The following is a 24,375-nucleotide window of genomic DNA, read 5'->3' on the forward strand; positions in this document are numbered from 1 at the left end:
AATCAGGAGGACCTGGATTCAAATTTTACCTCAGACATTTCTTTATTGTGTGACCCTAGGCAAGTAATTTAACTTCAATTGCCAAGTCCCTTGCTGTTCTTCTTTCTTAAAAACTGATACTCAGCCTGAAGAGAAGGGTTAAAAGGTGAGAAAGGAGAGAATTCTGGGTAAGGGGGGCAATTAGTGAAAAGGCACAAAGGCAAAAGATGGAGGATCATATTTAAGAAACAGCAAGTGGTTAAGATGGAACTTGAACCAAGCTAACATTGACTGAGCAACCCACTGATTTGTGCAATGAGCCTCTTGGGCAGCCTGGTGAAGGCTCTGGATGCTTTCATAGAAAAAATGCTTTTGAAAGTAAAATTTTGAAAGTAAAATTCATAGGATAACAAAAGAAACTGCTTATTAAAATGCATTAGAAAAAACAGTCAAAAATGGGCAAGGGACATGAACAGGCAATTCTCAGCCAAAGAAATCAAAACTATTAATAAGCACATGAAAAAGTGCTCTACATCTCTTATAATCAGAGAGATGCAAATCAAAACAACTCTGAGGTATCACCTCACACCTAGCAGATTGGCTAACATGACAGCTATGCAAAGTAATGAATGCTGGAGGGGATGTGGCAAAGTGGGGACATTAATTCATTGCTGGTGGAGTTGTGAATTGATCCAACCATTCTGGAGGGCAATTTGGAACTATGTCCAAAGGGCGATAAAAGACTGTCTGCCCTTTGATCCAGCCATAGCACTGCTGGGTTTGTACCCCAAAGAGATAATGGACAAAAAGACTTGTACAAAAATATTCATAGCTGCGCTCTTTGTGGTGGCCAAAAATTGGAAAATGAGGGGATGCCCTTCAATTGGGGAATGGCTGAACAAATTATGGCATATGTTGGTGATGGAATACTATTGTGCTAAAAGGAATAATAAAGTGGAGGAGTTCCATGGAGACTGGAACAACCTCCAGGAAGTGATGCAGAGTGAGAGGAGCAGAACCAGGAAAACATTATACACAGAGACTGATACATTGTGGTACAATCGAAGGTGATGGACTTCTCCATTAGTATCAATGCAATTTCCCTGAACAATCTGCAGGGATCTAAAAAAAAATACTACCCACAAGCAGAGGATAAACTGTGGGAGTAAAAACACCGCTGAAAAGCAACTGCTTGACTACAGGGTTGTAGGAGATAAGACTGAGGAGAGACTCTAAATGAACACTATAATGCAAATTCCAACAACAGGGAAATGGGTTCGAGTCAAGAACACATGTGATAACCAGTGGAATCATGCGTCGGCTATGGGAGAGGGAAAGGGGGTGGGGGGGAAAGGGAGGGGAGGAAAAGAAAACGATCTTTGTTTCCAGTGAATAATGTATGAAAACGACCAAATAAAATAATATTTAAAAAAAAAAAAGAAAAAGAAAAAACAGTCAATACTACCAAAAAACCACTAAACAAACTACAAAATACAAAGTATAGCAAAATAAGCAATGAAATACAGTACAAAAAAAAGCAAAATCATTTTTAAAAAACAATTCACAAATGCCCTGAAATCTATCCACAGACACCCCTCTCCATGGATCCTTTCTTTTTATAGACGAGAAAAATAAAGCCTAGAGAAGTAGTTTACATAAAATCGGGCAATGTTTTAGAGGATCTAGTGAATAAATTAGTGGGGCCTCTAGGACTAGAATTGTACTTTCCTAATGCCCAGGCTAACATTCTTCCCACTGAACCATGATGCCTCATTGTGAGACAAGGGCCAAAGCAGTCTCTAGAACCCAGACCTCTATCTTGCTCTTCCTGGTGTTATTTTAGCTCACCCTCTAACCTCCCAAGGCAACATCCCTGTAGTCTCTGATGCATAGCTAATGTGTTCCCCTAAACTCAACTCAATCATACCACATTTTTTTATCCTTCACCAAACATCTATCCAGATGGAACCACAAAGACCCTACTCCAAAGATTATGATTGGGGTACTCCCTAGTGTCTGGTGGCCATATATTACCCATTCCCTACATGCAATTCCTTTCCTTTCCTTCCAATTTTCCTTTCCCTCCCTTCTTCCCTCCTCCCCCCCACCCCCTTCTTAGTCTGGTCCTTCTAATGTCCCTGAAAACAGAAAACATTGGACTGTCATTTTCTATTGGTCTCTTTGGAGCTAGGAGCTGTTTGCTGAACTGAACTGAATTGAATCCAGTTGACCCTGAGTTTCCCCTCTCATTACCCCCAAGAGTCAGCTCCCTCCCTCCTGAAAGTTAGAAGAGTGTAATAAAATCCCCTGAGGTCAACAGGCTGCCCCCAATCCCCATAACCAGATTGGCTCCCATGATTCATCTGATTAACCTGGGGAACACTAATTCCCCAGAGGCTGGGGACACCTGAGTAGTTGGAATAGAAAGGAAGGAATGCTCTGAAAGGAGCTGGACAGCTCCCGCACTTACCCTCTGTATTCTAAAAAGGAAGTGGGGAGGGACGGGAACAAAAGACAAATCTCCTTTTCTGGAGATAACAGGATGCAGTGGAAAGAATACTAGCATACTGAAAGGCAGGAAGATAAGCTTCTTAAGGGTAGGAACCATTTCATTTTTTAAATGGGGCCTTACTTTCTATCAGTAGCATCTCTTAAGATAGAAAGGCAAGGATGAGGCAAACAGGATTAAGTGCCTTGCCCAGAGTCACTTAGTTAGGTAGCATCTAGAGCTAGATTTAAACCTAGGACCTCCCATCTCTAGCCTCGCTCTCTAACCACTAAGCTACCCAGCTGCCCTGAACTGTTTCATTTTTGCCAGGCACTGTGAGCACCTAACAGGTCCCTGTCAATGGACAGATCTGGGTCCAACTCTAAGCTCCCCATTTAATAGCTGTGTGACCCTGGACAAATCATTTCATCCCTGCAAGTCTCTTATCAATAGGTCCAATCTTGCTGTTACCTAATTCACAGAGTTGTTAAGTGACAGTTAAAGGATGGTGCTTAGAAAGCTTACCTGAGAAGATCTGCATTCATGTCCTCTCTCTGATAGATATTAGCAAGTCACTTAAACTCTCAGTACTCTAAGAAACTCTCTACAACTGTAAGTTTTCAGAGGACTTGCCAACCTACATTGGGAGAGTGAATTTCCTCTTCCCATGTATAGGAAATCACAAGTCCTTACAGATAAGGAAACTGAGGTTCTGAGGAATTAAGTGACTCACTCCAAATCAGATAGATGGTAAGAGGCAAACCTGAGATTCAAACCCAAGTCTTCTGGCTCCAAATCTAGGAGTCTTTCCACCGCACTGATGTTTCTCAATTCCACTTACAGTCACTGAATCTCAATATCAGGAAGAACTCATAGGTTTCTAGCCCACCTGGTACCTAAGAGGTACCAGTTCCTCAGAACCTCTAAGAAAGCAAGGCTTGGGCTAGATGGTCTTTGAGATCTTCTACAAGTCTAAATATGTGGTTGAAATTGGTGGCTCTCATCTTGTTTATTTTGGTTTTTGAGGTTTGTTGATGCCTTTTGTTTTGACCACACAGTAATTGGTTATGCTGCTCACCATCTCCTTTTCCCACTGAGCTTTTAAGCAAAACCATTTAAATAAAACCAACCAATATGTCTGAAAAGCATATGAAGCATTCCATATATTGGAGAGGTGGGACCGCTTCAATGAAGGGAAGGAAGTGCATGGACTCATCTCTAGCCATAGAAGGACCAGATGGTCAGCTTTGGGTTATGGTTCTCTCTTACTACGGTGTAGTAACTATATAGTGTAGACTATTGTATAGACTAGTTTCCTGATTCTGCTCACTTCACTCTGTATAGATCATACAGGTCTGCTCATGTGTCTCTAAAATCCTTCATATTAGTACATTTCTTACTGCCCAATAGTACTCTATTATAGTCACAGAGCACAGCCATTTGTTCAGCCACTTCCCAATAAATAGACATCTGCTTTATTCCAATGATTCTGCTACTACGAAAAGTGTTGCTGTAAATATCGTGGGGATGGGGGGTGACATGTACATATACATACACACACACATATATACATAGATCTCTTTTGTATATATGTAGGAATATAAAGATATAGCTCTAGATGGGACCTTCCTGTCACTAACCTCTTTGTATATGACCAACATACCATTCTCCACAGTGGAGATCTTGGAGCCAGAGAATATGAACAGTTTAGGCATTTTCCTCAAAAAATTCTCAATTGCTTTCTAGAATGGCTGAATCACTTCACAAATGGTGGTTCTTGTTTAGAGGAGAACTGGAGAGAGTTGATTACTTTAGGGCCTGGGTCAGTTGTGACCATCCTCAGACAGCTATAATTTTTCTTTTTTTTCATCCATCCTTCCTTTCTTCCTCTTTCTTTTTCTTTCTTTCCCTCCCTTCCTTTTACTTCTTTCTCTTTCCTTCCTTCCTTTCTCCCTTCTTTCTTTCTTTTTCTCTTTCTCTTCTTTCTTACCACCTTTCTCTCTTTCTTTTTCTTTCCTCCTTACCTTTTTCTTTCTTTCTTCTTTCTTTTTTACTTTCTCCTTTCTTTCTTTCCCTCTTTCTCTCTTTCTTGCTCTCTTTCTTCCTCTTTCCTTCTCTCTTTCTGTTTTTCTTTTTTCTTTCTTATCTTTTTCCTTCTCTCCCAAGCTAAAAATGCATGAGCTACTCATAAATCTTATTATACTATTGATTGGCACAGGGGCTGTGACCTGCTCCATTTCTAACCTAAACTGATTCTTTCTTTAGACAACCTAGTGACCCTATGGCCCTGGCTCAACATATTGATTCCAGACTGAATGAATCAGCCCCCTGATCAGCTTAGCCCACTGTAGCTCAGAATTCCCAAACTCACTAGCTTTGTGCTTCCTAGGATCTGAGATCACAGGCATGTGCCACTACATTCAGTGTTTGACTATTTTTCATAGTATTCTCTGTGTTCCCAAAGGGAATCAATTCTAGGAAAGGATCAAGAGATCTAATAATTGTCCTACAAAGATTCCAAGACACAAATCCCCACGTACCTGATCCCTTTCCCAAATCTGATCTTGGTGATAGGATTTAACTCCACCATCTCAATAAGCCTATGGACGTCTTGAAAACCTTGGAGGAAGCATTAAAACTTAATGGGAAGAGCACTGGATATGGAGTCCCAGGATCTATATCCAGATCTGGCATTTATTGTGACCTGTGGCCTTGACTCCTCCTCTAGGACTCAGTCAGTTTCCTTCTCTGTGAAATTACATGACTTCTCCAAAGTCATAATACCTGGTCCAGTGGACAGAGAGCATCAATTCTGGAGACAGAGGATCTGAACTTGAATCCTGCTTTTGAGCATTTCTACCTGTGTAACTTGGGCTAGGTCACCACTTTGATCTCTTGTGATCTTAACTTCCACATTGATAAAATGAGGGGATTGGGCAAAAAGGCCTCCAACAACCCTTCTCCCTCTCATTCTATTATCCTGTACAATCACTATTATACTAAGAACCTCCCAGCTCTTAATTCTTTTTTTTTAAACCCTTATCTTCCACCTTAGAATCAATACTGTGTATCAGTTCCAAGGCAGAAGAGCAGTAAGGGGATAGGCAATGGGGATTAAGTGATTTGCCCAGAGTCACATAGCTAGGAAGTGTCTGAAGTCAAATTTGAACTCAGGACCTTCCATTTCTAGATCTGCCAGATCTTAATTCTATGAGAAAAGACAGGGCTGGGTAGGCCAAGCAGTCCCATTCATTCCCAGGGTATACTAAAGGTTCCTTCTACTAAGGATCAAGAGTTTATTCTGGGACATTTCCCAAGAAAGACCTTCCTCTGCTGAAATGGGAAAAGAACATGCCAGAATGTTCTTGACTTCTTTAATAATCATCATAAAACACATTTCTTTAATAGCACTACAGTCAGCATAGCCCCTTTCTCTACACATTCCCATAAAGTAGGTACAAATATTATCCCCATTTTATTAAGGTAAAGATCATGAAAGGAGAAAGGACTTACTATACTCACAGAGCTAAATTGCAGGAATCAGATCAGATATTTGGACTTTCAATCCAGTGATCTACAATGTCTGTCAATAAGCATTTTTTAAGCCCTTATCTTTTGCCTTAGTATCAATTCTAAGCCAAAAGAGCAGTAAGGACCAGCCAGTTGGGGTTAAACGACTTGCCCAGGGTCACCCAGCTAGAAAGAAGCTAAGCTCAGATTTGAATTCAGGTCTTCCTGACTCCAGACCCAGTTCATTAACTGCTATGCCACCTATTAACTAATGAATAAAAGTTAAAGGGAGGCAGATTTCAGTTTAGTTTTAGAAAATTCTTTCTAACATTTAGAGTAGTCCAATAATAGAGATGGCTCCTTTGACAGGTAATGAATTCCCTGGCACTACAATTGTTAAGGCAGAGGCCAAATGACCATACACCAAGGATTCTGAAGCTCTTGGAATTCTTGCGTCACTAGGGGGTGATCAGGTGGGGGTTAGGTTAAAGGCTGGTGAGTTTTAAAACACTTTGTCTTTTAAAAAATAATTTTTATTATTTATTTTATATACTATTATTTCTAATTTATTTTATATAATATAATATTTTATAAATATTAAATATAAAATAAATATACTATATTTATAAATATAAAATAAGTGTGGTATAATATTTTATAAATGCTATATATAAATATATATTTTATAAATATTCTATATACATATAAAATAAATATATTTTATCAATTTATTTTTATTATTGCATATGTATCTATTTATATATTAGCAAAATAATTAATGTCTGATCTTTTCCAGCTCAGAGATTCTATGACCCTGTGTTTACTGAGAGAAAGATAGGTTTGTGGAATGTAAGAGGACAGAAATGAGGAGAAATGGAAGCTGAGATCTCTATTCAGGAAGCCTCCATCTACTCAGATAAACACGAGAGCTGACAAATGCCTTAGAACATAGACTGTGAGAGCTGGAAGGGATAAAACAGCTAGCTCCAGAGCCTCATTTTATGGGAGACAGCCAGATGGGGTAGGATAGGAATGGCCCAAGAGTCAGAATAGTCCTGGGTTCAAATCTGGCCTCAAATATTTCCTAGCTATATGACTCTGAGCACCTCAATTCACCTCTGTCTCCTTCAGTTTCCTGAGCTGTAAAGGGGGGATGATGACGAGACTAAGAATAATACTTAACTCCTAGGGTTGTATATGAGGAGCAAATGAAATAGTATTTATAGAGCACTTATCACAAGTGCCTAGAACATAATAGGTGCTATATAAATATTAGCTAGTAGTTAATATATAAATGCTATTATTATTTTTTAACTTTTAAAAAATAAACCCTTACCTTCCTTCTTAGAGTCAATATTGTGTATTGGTTCTAAAGCAGAAGAGCAGTAAGGGCTAAGCAATGGGAGTTAAGTGACTTGCCCAGGGTCATACAGCTAAAAAGTGTCTGGTACCAGATTTGAACCCCGGACCTCCCATCTCTGGGCCTGGCTCTCAATCCACTGAGCTACCTACCTGCCTTTTATTATTATTATTATTATTGTTTTCTAAGTAAAGGCCCAGAGAGGAGATGTGCATGTTGCCCAAAATCAAACTATCAACTAAAACAGCCCTCAAATCTAGCTCTCTCTGACTCTTAAGTCCAGGGCTCCTTGTATTTTTGTCAGTTTCCATTTTATTATTATTAATATTAAATATTTCTATTTATTCTTATCTTCTCAGATGTGAGCATGTTTTTTCTTCTGGTAGAACATAAGACCCTTAAAACAGGAGCTTTTCTTTTTTTGTCAGTGTATCCCTGGTGTCCAGCACAGTACCCGACACACAGTGGACACAAGCTTTATAAATGCTTGTGGATTCACTGATTCATTCAAACACTAAACTGCCTTCTCCCCCCACTTTGGAAGACTACAGGAGGAAGGGAGACGTTTTTCTCTTCTTCCTATAAAGAAGATATTCCTTTCCCCTCTCTGCAATGGCACATTCCCAAGTGCAAAGGGGAAAGCCACCAACCAGCCAAGGTTAAACAGACAATAGCTGGTGCATAATTTATGTATCTGCTTTTGCCACACATTAGTTAGGAGTATTCTCCACACTTCAATAGAGACTGGGTTTTTTGCCGGTTGGAAATACAGTGTATGGATCAAAACTCCAACTTGCATTATCCACTCTACTGCTTTAAGGATAGCCCTTCCCTAACTCTGAAAATCACACACACACACACACACACACACACACACAGAGTGAGGTAGCATAGTGGGGACTAGAGTTAAGAAGACATGAGTTTAAATCCAGACACTTACTATCTATGTGACATTGGGCAAGTTACTTAACCCTATTTGCCTCAGTTTCCTCATCTGTAAAATGATCTGGAGAAGGAAATGTCAAACCACTCTAGTATCTTTGTCAAGAAAACCCCAAATGGGGTCATAAAGAGTCAATGACTGAAAGCAATTAAACAACAACAAAATACATATGTGTGTGTGTGTATAAATAAAACATAATGCTAAGTTTAATCTGCATTATCAACATTTTCTCCAGCACTTTTTTAAGCCTAGACAATCAACAAACCAATAAATCATGCCTTTATTTTAGCATTCGTCAATTGTCAAGGTGTAAATGCTTTCTCGGAAAACTTAACAATCAGCTCTCTGGTTTAAGGAGGGGGTTCAAGCTGGCTCCAGGACACTGCATGGACCATGATGGTGTTTGGAAAACACACTGTGTTGGGAATCCAGAAACCCGGGTTCTAATTCTGAGTCTATCACTACTAGGTTGTATGACCTTAAACTGCTCAGTTAGGCTCGTAGAACACAAAATGTCAGACCTGGAAGGGGCCCTAGAGAGAGAACCCAACTCTTGTCATTTTGCCAAGGAGAAAAGGGACTTTAAAAGGGTAAGTGAATTGCTCTAAGTCACACAAGTAGTAGCTGCAGAGTTAAGATTTCAACCCAGTTCCACTGACTCCAAATCCAGTGTTCTCACTACACTACTCTACACTACACAGCTTCCTCGGTCCAATGGGATTAATAGTAGTCTATATGGTGATGGTATCAGGAATGAAAAGAGTATTGGACCACTAGACGGAAGACCCAAGGTCTAGTCTCAAAGCTACAATTAACTCACTTTGTGACTCAAAGGATGTTACCCTCTTTCTCTGGGCTTCAGTTTATTGCTCAGATAAATGAATAGGCTGGATGAGATGATCTCTAACATCTTTTTCAGCTTTAATATTTTATGTCCTATGTGCCAAACTTCCTTAGGCATTCTGGGTTCTAATATATTGTGTTCTAAGGACCCTTCCAAACAGGAGTGTGCTGAAGTTAGCTCTAAATGGCTTGCAAAGTCCATTGTTAAATTTTCACTGGGCATTTACACCTCCAAAATTGGCAATTAATATTATTCAGGGTTTGACTTATTATTTTGTTGATTGTCTAAACCTTAGTGTTAATAATGCAGATTAAACTTAAAAGTTGGTGTGCAACTTTTTTTTTTTGAGAACTTGACTGTTAAAACACACCCCTCAATAGTTCTACACATATTACTTGATTTCAGCAGGAGCCCGGTAGAAGGCTTAGAAGATAAAGTCATCATGAGGCAATTAGGTAGCACAGTGGACAGAGCAGTCCTGGAGTCAAGAGATGTGACCTCAGACACTTTCTAACTGTGTGACCCTGGGCAAGTCACTTAACCTCATTTGCCCAACCTTTGCCCTTCTGCCTTAGAGTTGTTACTAGGCCAGAAAATTGGGGTTTTTTAAAAAAAAAAGTCAGTTGCCTTGAGCTCATTGTCCATCCTCCATTTTCAAAGAGAATCAGTGGCATCACAGGGTGATATCTTGATATGAGCATAAATTGGATTTAAGTGAATGAGAGTTGCACAAAGTCATCAGCCTCCCTCTCTACTTGAGTCATCCCAATCCAGTGGCAGGACAAAAAGTCAGGGTGACTGGCAATGGCTTGGGATGCAGTGGATGACCTTGGTAGCTTTGATGTCTGACCCAGCTGCAAACACTCAACAGTGCCTGCTTCCACCTCCTTCATGGCCACTGGGGAAAAAAATTATTCTCGTCCACCCATTCTTCTGGGGGAAGTCTCCACCTACTTGAAAGATTAAGCGACTTGCCCAGATCATACAACTAATGTGTATCAGAAGCAGGAGAATTGTGTGTGTGTGTGTGTGTGTGTGTGTGTGTGTGTGTGAAAGCTTAGATATTTACTGTGATCCCTCACCTATGGCAGAAGTTATGAGACCCCCCACATAGAGGAAAATCCACAAAGTAATGATGTTATATTTACTTTATTATTCATATATATTTTAAGGCTGGTTTTATAAACCCTCAACATTCTCCTATAAACCTTTTCCATCTTCTTATTAGCCTACAGTCACTGAGCCAATCAGCACCCAGGATACAGAACACAGTGCTGTGGTTGGTCACTTTTCACTCCATTAGCCAGTAGTATGCCATAATAAGTATAACTCTGTAATACATTATTAAATTTTTTTTAAACCCTGATACACTGAAACCCCAATAAGTGAACCAGGATATAGGGAGGGATGACTGTATTTTATTTTTATATACATAATATAACATAACAATATAATGCATATAATTTGTTATAAATATGAAATAAATTATAATAAATAAGCTTATCCAAGAGAAACAAAATTCTTACCTTAACTATGTCCAAAAATCTACGTCTCATTCTCTTTTTTTCCCCACTCCCCAAGAAGGCAGGTAATATGATAATGTATTGTACATATGATCCTATAATACACATTTCCCTATTTATCATGTGAAATAAAACACATATTGCTTACACTAGAGAAAAATTCATGAAGGAAATAAAATGAAGAATGGTATGTTTCAATTTGCATTTGGACTCTGTCTGTTCCTTCTATGGTGGATAGCCTTTTTTTCCTCATGAGTCCAGAAGTCTAATCCAAATCTTCCTGGATTTGAGGCCAGTTACTTGGTATAGAATAGAGTGCTGGCTTAGAGAGTCAGGAGACCTGAATTCAAATCCTGCCTTACTTTACTAGCTTATGACACTAGGCAAGCCATTTAGCCTCTCTCAGACTGTTTCTTCATCGATAAAGTAGGAATAATAACAGCAACCTCCTAACATTAATAATAGAGTTGTTGGGATCATCAAAGGAGATCATACATATAAAGTCCTTTATAAACTTAAAGTTCTACATAAATTCTAGTGAATATTATCTTTTGCTAAACCACATTGCCTCTCAATACAAATTTAAAAGTATAAAATAATAATTATCCTATTCCTATTATTGTCAATGACCAAATCCCACTCTCTTCTCTTCACAGATCCTGGCCATTATCTCCATTATGTTCATTGTCCTCTCAACCATTGCCTTGTCGCTCAATACACTTCCAGAGCTTCAGAGCCTTGATGAGTTTGGACAGAGCACCGACAACCCCCAGCTGGCCCATGTGGAGGCTGTTTGCATTGCATGGTTCACCATGGAATACCTCCTCCGGTTCCTGTCCTCGCCGAAGAAGTGGAAGTTCTTCAAGGGCCCACTCAATGCTATTGACTTGCTGGCCATTTTACCCTACTATGTCACCATATTCCTAACCGAGTCCAACAAGAGCGTTCTACAGTTTCAAAATGTGCGCCGGGTTGTGCAAATCTTCCGAATCATGAGAATCCTTAGGATTCTCAAACTCGCTCGGCACTCAACTGGCCTGCAGTCTTTGGGGTTCACCCTCAGGCGAAGCTACAATGAGCTTGGCCTACTCATCCTCTTCCTGGCCATGGGTATCATGATCTTTTCCAGCCTAGTTTTCTTTGCCGAGAAGGATGAGGATGACACCAAGTTCAAGAGTATCCCAGCCTCTTTCTGGTGGGCCACCATCACTATGACCACCGTAGGCTATGGGGACATCTATCCCAAAACCCTCTTGGGTAAAATTGTAGGGGGTTTGTGCTGCATTGCTGGGGTCCTGGTGATCGCTCTTCCTATCCCCATCATTGTCAACAACTTCTCTGAGTTCTACAAGGAGCAGAAGAGACAAGAGAAGGCCATCAAGCGTCGGGAAGCTCTGGAGAGAGCCAAGAGAAATGGTAGCATTGTTTCCATGAATATGAAGGATGCTTTTGCCCGAAGCATAGAAATGATGGATATTGTAGTAGAAAAGAATGGGGAGACCTTTGGAAAAAAGGACAAAGTCCAAGATAATCACTTGTCTCCCAGCAAGTGGAAATGGACAAAGAGGACTCTGTCTGAAACTAGCTCCAGTAAGTCCTTTGAAACAAAAGAGCAGGGGTCTCCAGAGAAGGCCAGATCATCATGTAGCCCCCAGCACCTGAATGTGCAACAGCTAGAGGACATGTACAATAAGATGGCCAAGACTCAGTCTCAGCCAAACCTCAACACTAAGGAATCAGCTCAGCAGGGCAAACATAAGGAAGAACTTGAAATGGAGAGCATCCCAGGTCCTGTAGTGCCCCTACTGCCTGCTCGTCCAGAAGGAGTGATTGACATGCGCAGCATGTCCAGTATTGATAGCTTCATCAGCTGTGCAACAGACTTCCCAGAATCCAGCAGGTTCTCCCACAGCCCGCTGGCATCCCTCTCTAGCAAGGCAAGTGGCCCTGTGGCCCAGGAACTCAGCTGGAGGGGCCCTTCAGACTCTAGCGGGGGCAGGTTGTCAGACTCCAACCCAACCCCAGACGGCAGCCAACGCTCCAGCTTCTTCATTGAGAGCCCCAAGAGTTCCATGAAGACGAATAACCCCTTGAAACTACGGTCACTGAAAGTCAACTTCATGGAGGGTGGCCAAAGCTCACCTTTACCTATGGGCAGCATCCTGGGGATATATTCAGATCCTCTCAGAAACCGGGGTGGAGCCACCATCGCAGGCCTTGAGAGTGCTATGCTTCCAGATCGATCCTTACTGAGCCCAGAGTCCTCTATCTACACCACAGCAAGTGCCAGGACACCCCCCAAATCCCCTGAGAAGCATGCAGCAATAGCATTCAACTTCCATGATGCCAGTATCCATCAGTACATTGATGCAGACACTGATGATGAAGGGCAACTGCTCTACAGTGTGGACTCCAGTCCCCCAAAGAGCCTTCACAGCAACACCAGTCCAAAGTACAGCATCACCAACAGCGGGTTCCTCAGGCAAAGAGACAGTGTGCACAGGATGGACAAGAACCACCAGGAGCATTCCCCCTTACCCACCTCACCCAAGTTTCTAGGGCAGAACTGTGTTTATTCCATGGAAGCATTGACTGGAAAGAACCAGAGAAGTCAAGAAAAGGGCAAACTAGATAATCATATATCTCCAGAGGTCCATGTGTTGCCAGGAGGTGGAGGCCAGGGAAGCACAAAGGATCCAAGCATCTGAAAAGCCCTAGACCGGAGACCTGTTGGCACGTTCCTAGGGATGCTGTCTGCTCCCCCACCACTGAGCTTTTCTGCATGAACTTTACAAATGAAACAAGTCACTTGTTTCTAAATAAAATACAGAATGAAGTATATCCAAGGAAATGTCCAGAGCAGTCACACAAATCCTGCTCTGGAAGTATCATCCTAAGGTACTTCCCAGTCCACCAAACCACCCATCAGAGTGAGGCTGGCCAGGCTATCCAATATCTCCTTGGATCTCTCCTGTTAACCATTCTTCTTTGGAGGGACTGGGAACAATGTCCACAGCAGTCCCCCTACCCCCTCCCTCCCACACACTCTCCTCTTCCCAGATCCTTGTACCCCATACCTCCATCAAGACACTTCAACCTCAAGTGTTCCAGCCTTGGATGGGGATATCCCCATCCCTCCCAGAGAAGAACAGAGCAGGGTACAGGAGCAAACTGATGGGAAAGGAAGGGAAGGGGGGAGGACAAGTCCAGTCTGGGGTCCTGCTTCCCAACCATTGGGCACACCAGTCCTCTGCCTCCTGGATGGAGACAGTATTTCAAGGTGGCAGGGGACGCTTACATCAAGGAAATGTGAGCATTCGTACAAGCCAAGGTTCTGGCCTGAAACACTTATTGCAGACCCTTCATCTACTTCAATATTCTGTAGAACCCGAGCTTTGGTTTTGAGGTCAAAGCAGGGTGAGTTGCACCACTTGTATCTGATTTAAATTGACTCCTTACCTCTTGGAGAGGAGTTGGGAACTCTGATGTTTACCCAATGCAATGAACTCGGGCACCAATAGAATGTTGTGGGAGAAAACGAGAATATTTTTGGAGATTTAGCTAGCATAGAATCAAAAGATATGCAAGTGTTAAATATGCAAAACAAATACCATAATCAAAGAGACCATGAGTGAACCACAACAAAAACTAATTGGTCAAAAACAGAAAAAAAAACTGCAAAATTAAAAAGGAAAACAAGCCCCACTTGCAACGCCCAGTTTAGACTCTTCGATGCATCCTTCCATGACAGGTTATAGCAACCATTAAAGGGATTACTTTTGTTTCTGCGATATTCATGCTAAAAAAACAGAACAAAACAAAAAACGCTATAAACAAAAAGCACTTTACGTTCTCTCAGAAGTGGGATCTACCAAGGACAGCATAAACATCTAGCACTTTAAACCAAGCACTATTTTCATGGGAGCCACCTGTTGTGACTAGCAAGGTTGTCACCAAGGTGTCTGTCACTGGCCACAGCTGGCCGTGTGACCTGTGCGCTGTTACCACTCTGTGTTGTGTCTGTGTCTGTGGGCTCACCTTCCCCACTCCCACCCCCACCCCCATGAAGCTAACCTGTTCATCCCCATGGGTCTCAAAAGAAAAAGCTTCTAATCCACCACCACCACCATGACAGCATAGGTGACCTGGGCAATTAATGGTCAAGTCCACTGTCCAAGGGACACCATGCCTGCACCGCTGAGGAAGAGTGGAAAGTCTGGAGTCAGGTGTCTATGTTCCTTTCTTATAAATTAGTCTTGGAATTGTTTTCAGTGTAACTGTCTGTACATAATATTGTGCTCTCCTATTCGTGCAACCAGTGATGGCCAGGGCAGCCCGTACAGACAACAGCAATAAGTACAAGTGTACATTGTCAGTTGTGGTTTGTATCTTCATTGTTGATTCTCCCATCCTCAGTACAATGACTTCTCTGCTGCGTATACAGCCTCAGCATGCCGGGGGAGACAGGGATGCCCACCGAGTCAGGGTGGGCCCTGGGTGGGCTCTGTCCTTGGCCAGGCAATAGAGAAAAGGAGCAACTGGAAGTATTTGCCAAGGTCTATTCACAGTACATGTGCAGCAAACGCAAGTGTACTTAGAGGAATTGCTGCAAAGAATTCCTGGGATCCTTGTGGTAGCCTGGGAGTGTAGAGCACTCAATGGCAACTATCTACCAAGGGAGCTATCCCTGGCAAGCTGTCTGGGGTGAACTACCTGCCCGTGGAGTGGCAATGGGAGTTAGTCCGAGACGATGTCTGCCGTTCTTAACATCTTCTCTTTGTTTTAGTCGCCATTCATGTCCGTCATCAGCACAAATGTGAAAATTCAGGGAAAAAAATAGCTTTTTTTTTACATATATATTATAAATATATATATATAAAGTAAATAGTAGTGATTTCCAATTGAGATATTTTTAGAGCTGATGCTAATCTATTATGTTTTAAAAAATGACATTGCATATTTTACATATCAGGAAAGTGAACACATTTAAATATAGCCATATACCAAGGGAACTCACCAACCCTATTTCAAATTGATGCATCTTATTTGCAGGTGATGTTGACAAGAGGTGTCTAGATCAGTACCATGTCATGTTTTGGTTTGCTTTTTTAAAACTGAAATCAATTGGTGCAACTCTCCTTGTAACCAAAGGCCCTGTCTGCCTTGCGTGGTCACTTAGGACTCAACCCTTAGCTCGCCTATTTTGTCTCCCTTTAAAGTAGCATTTTGAGTCACTTTTGAAGGATGAATTCAGAAGTATTCTTAAAAACCTACCTTTTATGGCATCAGAGCCAAAACCCTATAGATTTCTTATAGAAACAGAATCACGGAGACCCAGCATATACTATGCTTGAAGAATGTTTTGATTTATTTTTTATTTTTCACTTTTGTGTGTATGTATTATGGGAAATGTAGCTCTTACCGTGCGCCCAGTTCCAAATAAAAACATAACAAATCCAAATTTTTTAAATATGTGGATGTTATGTGCGTGCACACGCAATTTTGTACATAGGTACACATATGTACATACACACTGGGAAATCTACTTAAGTGTTTTGAAATAGTGAGACTCAAATGTCCTTGGTAGAGAAAAAGTACTGATTTGGATCCATAGAGTGCTCCCCTCTCCCCATAACCACCACCAATCCCACAGGTATCTCAAGAAGACCATTCAAAAGCTCCATTTATAGTTCTCTCCTAGAGCCAACTAAAAGCAAATAGAAGAAAAACAGACAAGGACAAACTCTCAGTCAGTGGTTTGTACAGCAGTACATGAATGGGGGTGGGCAGAGATGGGTTCAAGGTGACCCCAAGATTCCCTTTTCTTTGGGCAATCAGTTCAGCAAAACACACCTGGATCCCAACAGAGAAGAGACCCAAACTTCGACCCCTCCTCTCTAAGGGAGCAAGCGTGGGCAGCTTCTGCACTATCCCATTACAGTTTAGGGTCAAGAAAAAAAAATTTTAATGGTTTTCAAAAGGGCCAGAACAGGTCACATAATAAGAACATCTCCATGCCATTCCCATCACCAATCCCTACCCAATTTGTTGAAATGATGACATTCGTTTTAATCCACTCATGGATCCCAAATCAAGAGCTGGATTCTGTGACAAAACGCTGGCCAAGACACTCAGTTAGCGGTCAGTTGGCCATCCCAGTGCCACACTCCAGAAACAAAACTGTGGCCAGTTGTAGGTGGAGTGCTACCCCAAGGAGGAACTGGTTTCTTGAACTTTTCAACTTTGGACAAAGAAGAGCAACAATACTTGCCGGCAGTAGTAGATTTCTCAGTGCCTTTCTCTCTTAGGAATTTCATCTAAGCACACTTAAAGGGGAAAAGAGACCCAAAAGAAAGAGGAAGAAAAAAAAGATACATTCGTTCCTGTGACTCCCACTTTTCTAGAAGAGTTAGGGAATCAAGAATTCAGAAGAAAGAGAAAAAAAAAAGATTCCCTTTTGACTGCTGCAGCCTAAGCCTTGGGAATCATAGTCAATGCAAACTTCTTTGAACCTAATCAACACATCCTGTGGGTAACTTTGGTGACTCTAAGCCTTCTCTTCCCTTGCAGCTAATAAGGTACCTGTTTATAAGGAGCAAAGCGAAACAGTATTCTCTTCTGTAAAATTGTAATGTACTGTTAATATTTGTATCTATTGTATATTTCTGTCTTCACTGAATTATGGCTGGTACAGTTTCTAGTTGATGAACCGGGGGTAATTTAAGACTTAACACCAACCAGGTCACTAAAGCCAGGTCCTCTCCCTCTCTCTTTCTCTGTCTCTCTCCCAACAAGTCTCACTTCACATTACCCAAGATATTTAAACAAGAACTTGAGAAAATAATAAAACTCTGGAATCCAGGCCAGAAGCAGCAAGTACCACTGTACTGAGGCACTTTGGTCAATGGCTTCAAGTGGCTACATGAGTGGGAGGAGGAGGAGCCACCATCCATTGCCATCCTGCCAGAATTGACCAAGTAGAACCAGAGATTTCCCTTCTTCAAAAGTTTCATAGCCTCTCAGTCCTTGTGCTAAGGAAACCAAAACCAACCTCACACAACCACAGAATGTTTTGGGATTCTCTCAGTCAGGGAGAAGATGGCTTTAATTAGTTCCTGAAAAGGTACAAAAGTTGGAATTACCTCGGTGTTTACCTTTGCGCTGGCCCTTTAAGTATCTGATGTATGGAAATGTCACATGACTTTCGTGCATCTCAGAATAGTCTATTTTTCTGTTCAGATAAAATATATATATATGTATTTTTAGCAAATTTATAATAGGGAAATTGAGTCAAATTTCTTCTTTTGTATTACAGAATAATATATTAGGAGACTTATTTATGGTCATTTCTATATCTGATTTCTTCTGGTCTTTTTATTTTATTCCTCCCTTCCTTGGTTTTTGTTGCTCCTAGGGGAGTGAGGGGGGTGGGTTAGGGAGGGGCACAGAAAATCCCATCTAAAGTTTTGGTGTCTGACTCCTTTGTGGAAATGTCTGGTATTGTCATTTCACATAACTGGTATCTGTGTTGTTCCTGTTTAAGGCTCATAAAGCAAGAACTGAAAGTGGACGAGAGGAGGGAAGGGAAGGAGGGAAGAAGACATGATCTGTCCAATGCAATCCACCCAACATGGAAATCTGGAAAGGCTGTCCTGACCATTCCTATCCTTCCAGATATCCTGGATTTACCAGGACTTTTTGGAACCAAAATTCTCTTCCTAATCAAATTTCAGTCAACCTTTTATGTTCTAAGGTTCCTTCTAGCCCCAAATTGTCTCTTCTCAACAAATCTGAGACCCCACCATCCAGGCCCACAACACTACCAAATGCAGTGGAAATTATGAATGTTTCTAGACTGAAGGCCTTCCACTAGCCTCTTCCTAGAAACATCATCCAAGACCAGCATGAGATAAACTGTCTCATACCTATAAAGGAAAGCTACTTCCCAAGGTATGCTGTCTAAACTTCCTTTCCTTGAAAGCTGCCCAGATACATAGCAAAAGAGATGTGGAAACAATGCAACTGTGTCTACACAACCCTCTCTTGTCCAGATTTCCTTGATTTTTCTGTTGAGCTTGTCCCAGGGCAATTCTCCAGTGTCTCTCTTGGGGCAGAGAGTTTCTCTTGGTGGAATGAATAAAATCAGAGTTCACATTTCTATAGCACTCTATAAAGAACTATGCTCACAATAACCCTAGGAGGCATGTGATTGGAAAGTCATTTTCCACATTTTATGGATGAGGGAACTGAGATTTAGAAAGCCAGCATGCTATCTAGTGGGATAACTGGGAGGAGAACCCTGGTCTTCTTACTCGGCCATAGTGTACCACACTGTATCAATGACAAAACAGAGAAAGGGAGAAGAAGGGAGGGAGGAAGGGGGAGAGAGAAAAAGAGAGACAGAGACAGACAGACAGACAAAGGTCCTTGGGGGTCAGTTCTTAAGGCAAAAGATTTCTCTGGCCCTTCTCTTATTTGAGAGTATCTCCAGACTATCTGAATTTTTTTGTCTAGTTTCTATTAATGGTAAAATATGTAAAACACTACACTATACGTGAGTGCATACTGTATATATGTAGGGACTTGAACCAAACTGTGAATGAGAAACTGGAATGGGTCACATGAATAATTCTGGACCCTGAATGGAACAATAGCTAAATTTCAATTTCTATATGGAACAGTGAAGTGAACCAAAGATCCTTCCCAAATAAATTCTGGTAAATCAGTGTGAAGAGAGCCAAGTGTCTGTTACAATGTGGTAGACAGAGAGCCCTGCACCAGAAGCCAGAAGAATAAGATTCTGTCACCAACTCCCTAGATGATTCAGAGTATATTTTTTTCCTTCTCTGGGCCTCAGTTTTCTCCTCTATAAAATGAGGGGATTTGACTAGGTTATTCTAAGGCTCCTTCCAGCTCTGGCATTCTATGTTTTAAGGTTGCTATCAGCTTTGAAATTCAATGTTGCATATGCTAAGATTCTTTTCAGCTCTGAAATTTTGTGTTCTATGTTCCAAGTTCCCCTCCAGCTCTGACATTCTCCGTTCTATGTTCAAAGTTCTCATTGAACTGTTGTGAAGTCCCTTCTAATTCTGATTTGTATGTTCTAGAGCTTCTTCCAGCTCTGACTTCCTTTAAGTGTAAAACTACTGAACAACACAGAGACATCCCAAACCTTTCCTCCTAAGAATTGAGCCATTCAGTTTAAATACAAGTAAAGGTTTGGTTATAGTCTCAGCCACCACTTGCTTGAGAAATTTCTCCAAAACTCCCCAAATGCCAAATTGAACCATTACACACACACACACACAACAACACAACACAAAGATCTAAGTTGTCTTCTCCCTTCCAAGTAAAGCAGAGTTTTATTTATTAATATTATGTGTGTATGTACTTAGGTGGAACAGTAAGATCAAGGAGCCTCTACCTGGTAGGCGGGGAATGTCTAAGCCTTAGAAGAAAGCTTTTTGAAGCTTCCCATTCCCAAGTTTTGTACTTGGTTCTAAGTTCTTATTCAAAGTTATACTGTCTTATTTAGGACGTAAAATTGTTTTTCTGTCAATTGGTCATATTCTTTTTAGTCATACATAATTTTTGAGCATGTGTCATATCTGTGCTAGATGTTGTAGGAGACAGGAAAGGACCTCACAATGTCCAAAGTCTATTTCAAGAGACAAGGAGTAGTGAAAAGAGGACCTGGGTATGAATCCCACTTCTATTAGCCTTGTACCAGAGACTTCCTGCTTCTGAGCCTCAGTTTCCTCCTTTGAAAAGATGAACCAGATGACCTTTCAAATCACTTCCATTCTCTGTTTGAAGGTACCTGTCATGTCTAAATCTTCTTCTGATGTTTTGTCACTAGTGGACAGCTTGAGGACAAGGGGAGGGAGAGCTGGGGTACCAGGACCCTGTTCTTTCCTCCCTTCAAGCTATAGAACATAGCACACCCTCCAGACCAATACCATATTTGGTCCCAGGTACCAATTTTTTTACCAGACCTCCTGTAATGCTCCCCAGGTCTGAGGCCCTCAGAACCTTTCTGAGCTGATGGATAGAGGCTCTTCCTCTTGAACTCCTTACCTCCATTGCCCTTTCTCTCTCAGAGGTCAGAGTTTTCACATTTCCCATCCAAACAGCTTCCCAAGGAGCAAGTTTCTTTCCTGAGATGTCAGTCTCTTGCAGTACAGAAGTGTGTTTTTCCTCCATCTGCTATTAGTGACCCCTTTAAAGCTAGGTGCATTTCAAGCCCCCCATTCATGGTGTTAAGTGAGGTCAACATTCAATGGGAATATCCTGAGCCAGAAAAGAAGGACAGCCCTGATCAAAGTTCCTCCTAAAAAGATGGCTAAGGACACCCTAGGAAGAAGGCTGACAAGAGATGTCTAAACTAGGATCCAGACTCAGGTCTCCAGATTCTGAGAGTGGTGCTCTTTCCAGTGCTTCTAAGTAAAAGGGACCCTTCCTCTAAAGCTCCTAGAATGAGACAAGACTCACAGTAGCTCACTACCTTCTATCAGGATTTTGTCTGTACAGCTGTTGGTGGGGCATAATTTAGCCCAACGCTAGATCGAAATCTGGGTCATCTTATAAACCCTGTTATAACAAGGGGTGTAGTAGTAGGAACCAGAGGTTCCTAACTTAGATTGCATGGACCCCTAAAAATCCATGGAAAGATTTCAGGTCTATCATCCTGGATGGGAAAAAAGTAATTGCATCTTTAGTTTCCCTAACTACTAATTAAATGTTAACATTTCCTTCAATTATCTAAAAACATGGTATTGAGAAGGGGTCTGTGGGCTTCACCAGACTGCTGAAGGGGTTCCTGTCACAAAAAGAGTTAAGAACCCCTGCAATAGACTCACACCCCAGGATTTCTTCCAACACAGACAGCTCAACTTCCAAGGTTCCAGTTAAGTCAGTGTCTATGTGGGGAAACTCTAGCAACATATTTCAGAATCTGTCTTTCAGGAAAACACCTACACCTATAGGCAATCACCACTTCTTCTTTAAAATAATAATAATAATAACTTGTGTTTCAGTAGTGCTTAAAGATTTACAAATTGTTTACCTTATAATAGCCCTGTGAAGTATATAGTAGAAATACTATTGTCCCCATATTACAGATGAGGAAACTGAGGTAAAATGACTGTCCAGAATCACAGAGCTAATAAATCCGAGAGTTGAGATTCAAACTGACTCCAGGTCTGGCATACTTTTTGTTATGTCAGACTTCCTAGAGTCCTTCATGTCTACATTAGAAACCTAGAAGGATCTTTCATTTTGAAGATCCTGCATGTTTGACAGCACAGGACAGGAGAACCATAAATGGAAATGTAGGTGGAGTTTGGCTGAAGAAAAGTACAAATCCCCAACACAAATGGGCTTCTCGTTAGAAACCTTAGGACAGAGCTTTAGAACTTTCCCAGAATTCCAAAATCTGGTATTTGATTTCAAGTTGGTATTCAAAGTTCCAAAGTCTTCTTTGGAATGTAGCAGATCATTCTGAAGTCCTAGTACATATTGGTTCACGAGGAAAGCCAGCCCAAGTCCAGATCCTCATTCCAAACTGAATCTCTGCTATATTCTCATTTTTTTTTTTGAGGTCCTTTTGGATTCTGGACTTGTTCAGAAAGTCTCTAAGCCAGGTTAGCATTAGGGGAGCTCAGACACATAAATTTGCTCAGCACCAAAACCATTCTGGGAATTCATGGGTCAGTATCCCTTCCCCTACTATAGCATTTGCCAGCCTCCCTGCCCCTTCCCTGGAGCATGCTTTGCCCATAGTAGACCTTCAAAAATATTTTGAAGATCAAAGAAATTTTGGGGCCAATGACCACTAAGAAGGTGGGGTAGGATGGAGAGGAGACTGTTTCACTCTCTAATGCCCTTGAGCCAAATTCTCTGGTATGTTCTTTAGTCCTGACTCAAATTAGAGCCAGGACAATGGAGGACCCCCAAGTGAATGAACCAGGAGTGGCACCAACCAACTATGGTGGGACAAGTGAGAGCCTCCAAATCCAGAATCAGGGCTGCACTTACTGGGAGGCCTAAGAGGGGTTGTCTCAACCTCTGTCTTTTCTTTCTGGCCTCTACTTTGTGTGTAAGCACACATATATACATGCACACACCCAGACATACACCCTATCCCTCAAGGAAGACAGTTTTCAAATAAGGGAAAATCAGCATTTTAAGATCTCCCATTCTTAAGAACAGAGTTACCTGTCCCCAAATTCAGAGGTCGGATGTAGGAGGCCCACTAAGGAAAATGGTAAAAATCATAGTTTCACAGTTCACAAAGCTCCTTCTGCACAATGAGCATACAGATAGTGGGTTCAAGTGTTGTGATCCCCATTTTATAGGTGAGGAAACTGAAGGTCAAAGATAAGAATCAGCAGAATGGAGACACACCCAGGTCCCCTCACTCCCAGGCTAGCAATCTTTCTTGTAACTGCTCAGCAACACCCCCTCAAACCCCACCACCACCAAGAAAAAGAGCAAAAGAAAGAGGAAACTCAGCCACAAACTGGAAAACCATTAATGGAAGGCCCAGACAGATGCAAGCCAGCCAGCTTATAGACCAAACTGCCCTGACCCTCCCCTGTGGAGTAAGTGGTCCTACTTCTCATCCCATGCCGACAGCATGGCATGACCCTCTCTCCTCCATTGGGCAAGAGCACCTCAGCCTCCTCTTCCCCTCCCCCCAGGGCTACTGAGTTATTTTTGCCTCCTAAGCCATCTGATGCCACTCTGACTGGGACAGGGAGCAAGCCACTGACATTAGCCATATTGATGAGTGCACTTTGTCTCTGTTTCCTTTAGGTAACATTCATCTAGTCCTTCTTTGTTCCAAGTTTATTGACCTCTCCAATCATTTCCCTAAAGGGAAGAACAAATGTCACACACACTCACACACAGAGGAAAAGAAACTCGATGTCTTTATATGCATGTAGTAAGATGAAACTGTGATCATTGTGTGACATTCAGATACTGTACTTTATTGTCTTGTAAATTGTGTCCAAATGTCTAAGGGTTTTCGAGCAATGGTCCCTTGCTGCAAACCGCGGAATTAAATAAAAAGGTATGGAGAAAATAGTTTTGATCTACTTTGGTTTGTTCTCAATGGCCCAGGGGTTGGCAAGCTTTAAGACAGAGATTCCCCAAATTCCTTTTCCATGGAACACTTCTGGACTGGAAATATTCTTTTTTTATATATTTTATTTTTAAAATACTTTTCCATGTTTACATATTTCCTTTTCTTTCCCTCCCTTCTTCACTCCTGCCTCCTGGATCCAATAAACACTTCCAATGGGTCATACAAATGTTATCATTTATACCTATTTCCATATTATTCATTTTTTACAATAGAGCAATCTTTTAAACCAAAACCCCAAATCATATACCCATGGAACCACATGATAAATCATTTGTTTTTCTTCTGCGTTTCTACTTCCACAATTCTTTCTCTCTCGATGTTGTAATGGTAGAAATTGTGGGTTTGGGGAGAGGTTATAATATTGTAATGGTTAAGAATGTGGCTACAGTATTTATGTAATATTGAACAATGGCCGCCAAGGAATTTACTTATGAAATTCCTAAAAATGAAACACTCAAAGTCAGAATGGAGTTTATGGAGGTTTAATCACACTGGGAGCAGGGAAAGGAGAGGGAGAGAAGGAGAGAAGAGAAAAGGGAAAGGGCTACTCAACCTCTGACCAAGGCAGAGAGAGTTTT

At 41.4% G+C, this 24,375-nt stretch overlaps 1 protein-coding gene across 1 annotated transcript in view; it reads left to right on the forward strand.

The window, feature by feature from the left end:
• The window catches only part of KCNB1 (potassium voltage-gated channel subfamily B member 1), a 137,657-nt gene extending 113,923 nt beyond the window's left edge, over positions 1–23,734 (forward strand). The window contains exon 3 of the mRNA XM_007475755.3: positions 11,304–23,734. Within this exon, the coding sequence (XP_007475817.2) occupies positions 11,304–13,355 (2,052 nt within the window). The 3' untranslated portion in view covers positions 13,356–23,734. The remainder of the gene's footprint in view (positions 1–11,303) is intronic.
• Positions 23,735–24,375: the final 641 nt, after the last annotated feature.

Source organism: Monodelphis domestica, chromosome 1 (assembly GCF_027887165.1).
Source record: "Monodelphis domestica isolate mMonDom1 chromosome 1, mMonDom1.pri, whole genome shotgun sequence".
Lineage (NCBI taxonomy): Eukaryota > Metazoa > Chordata > Mammalia > Didelphimorphia > Didelphidae > Monodelphis > Monodelphis domestica.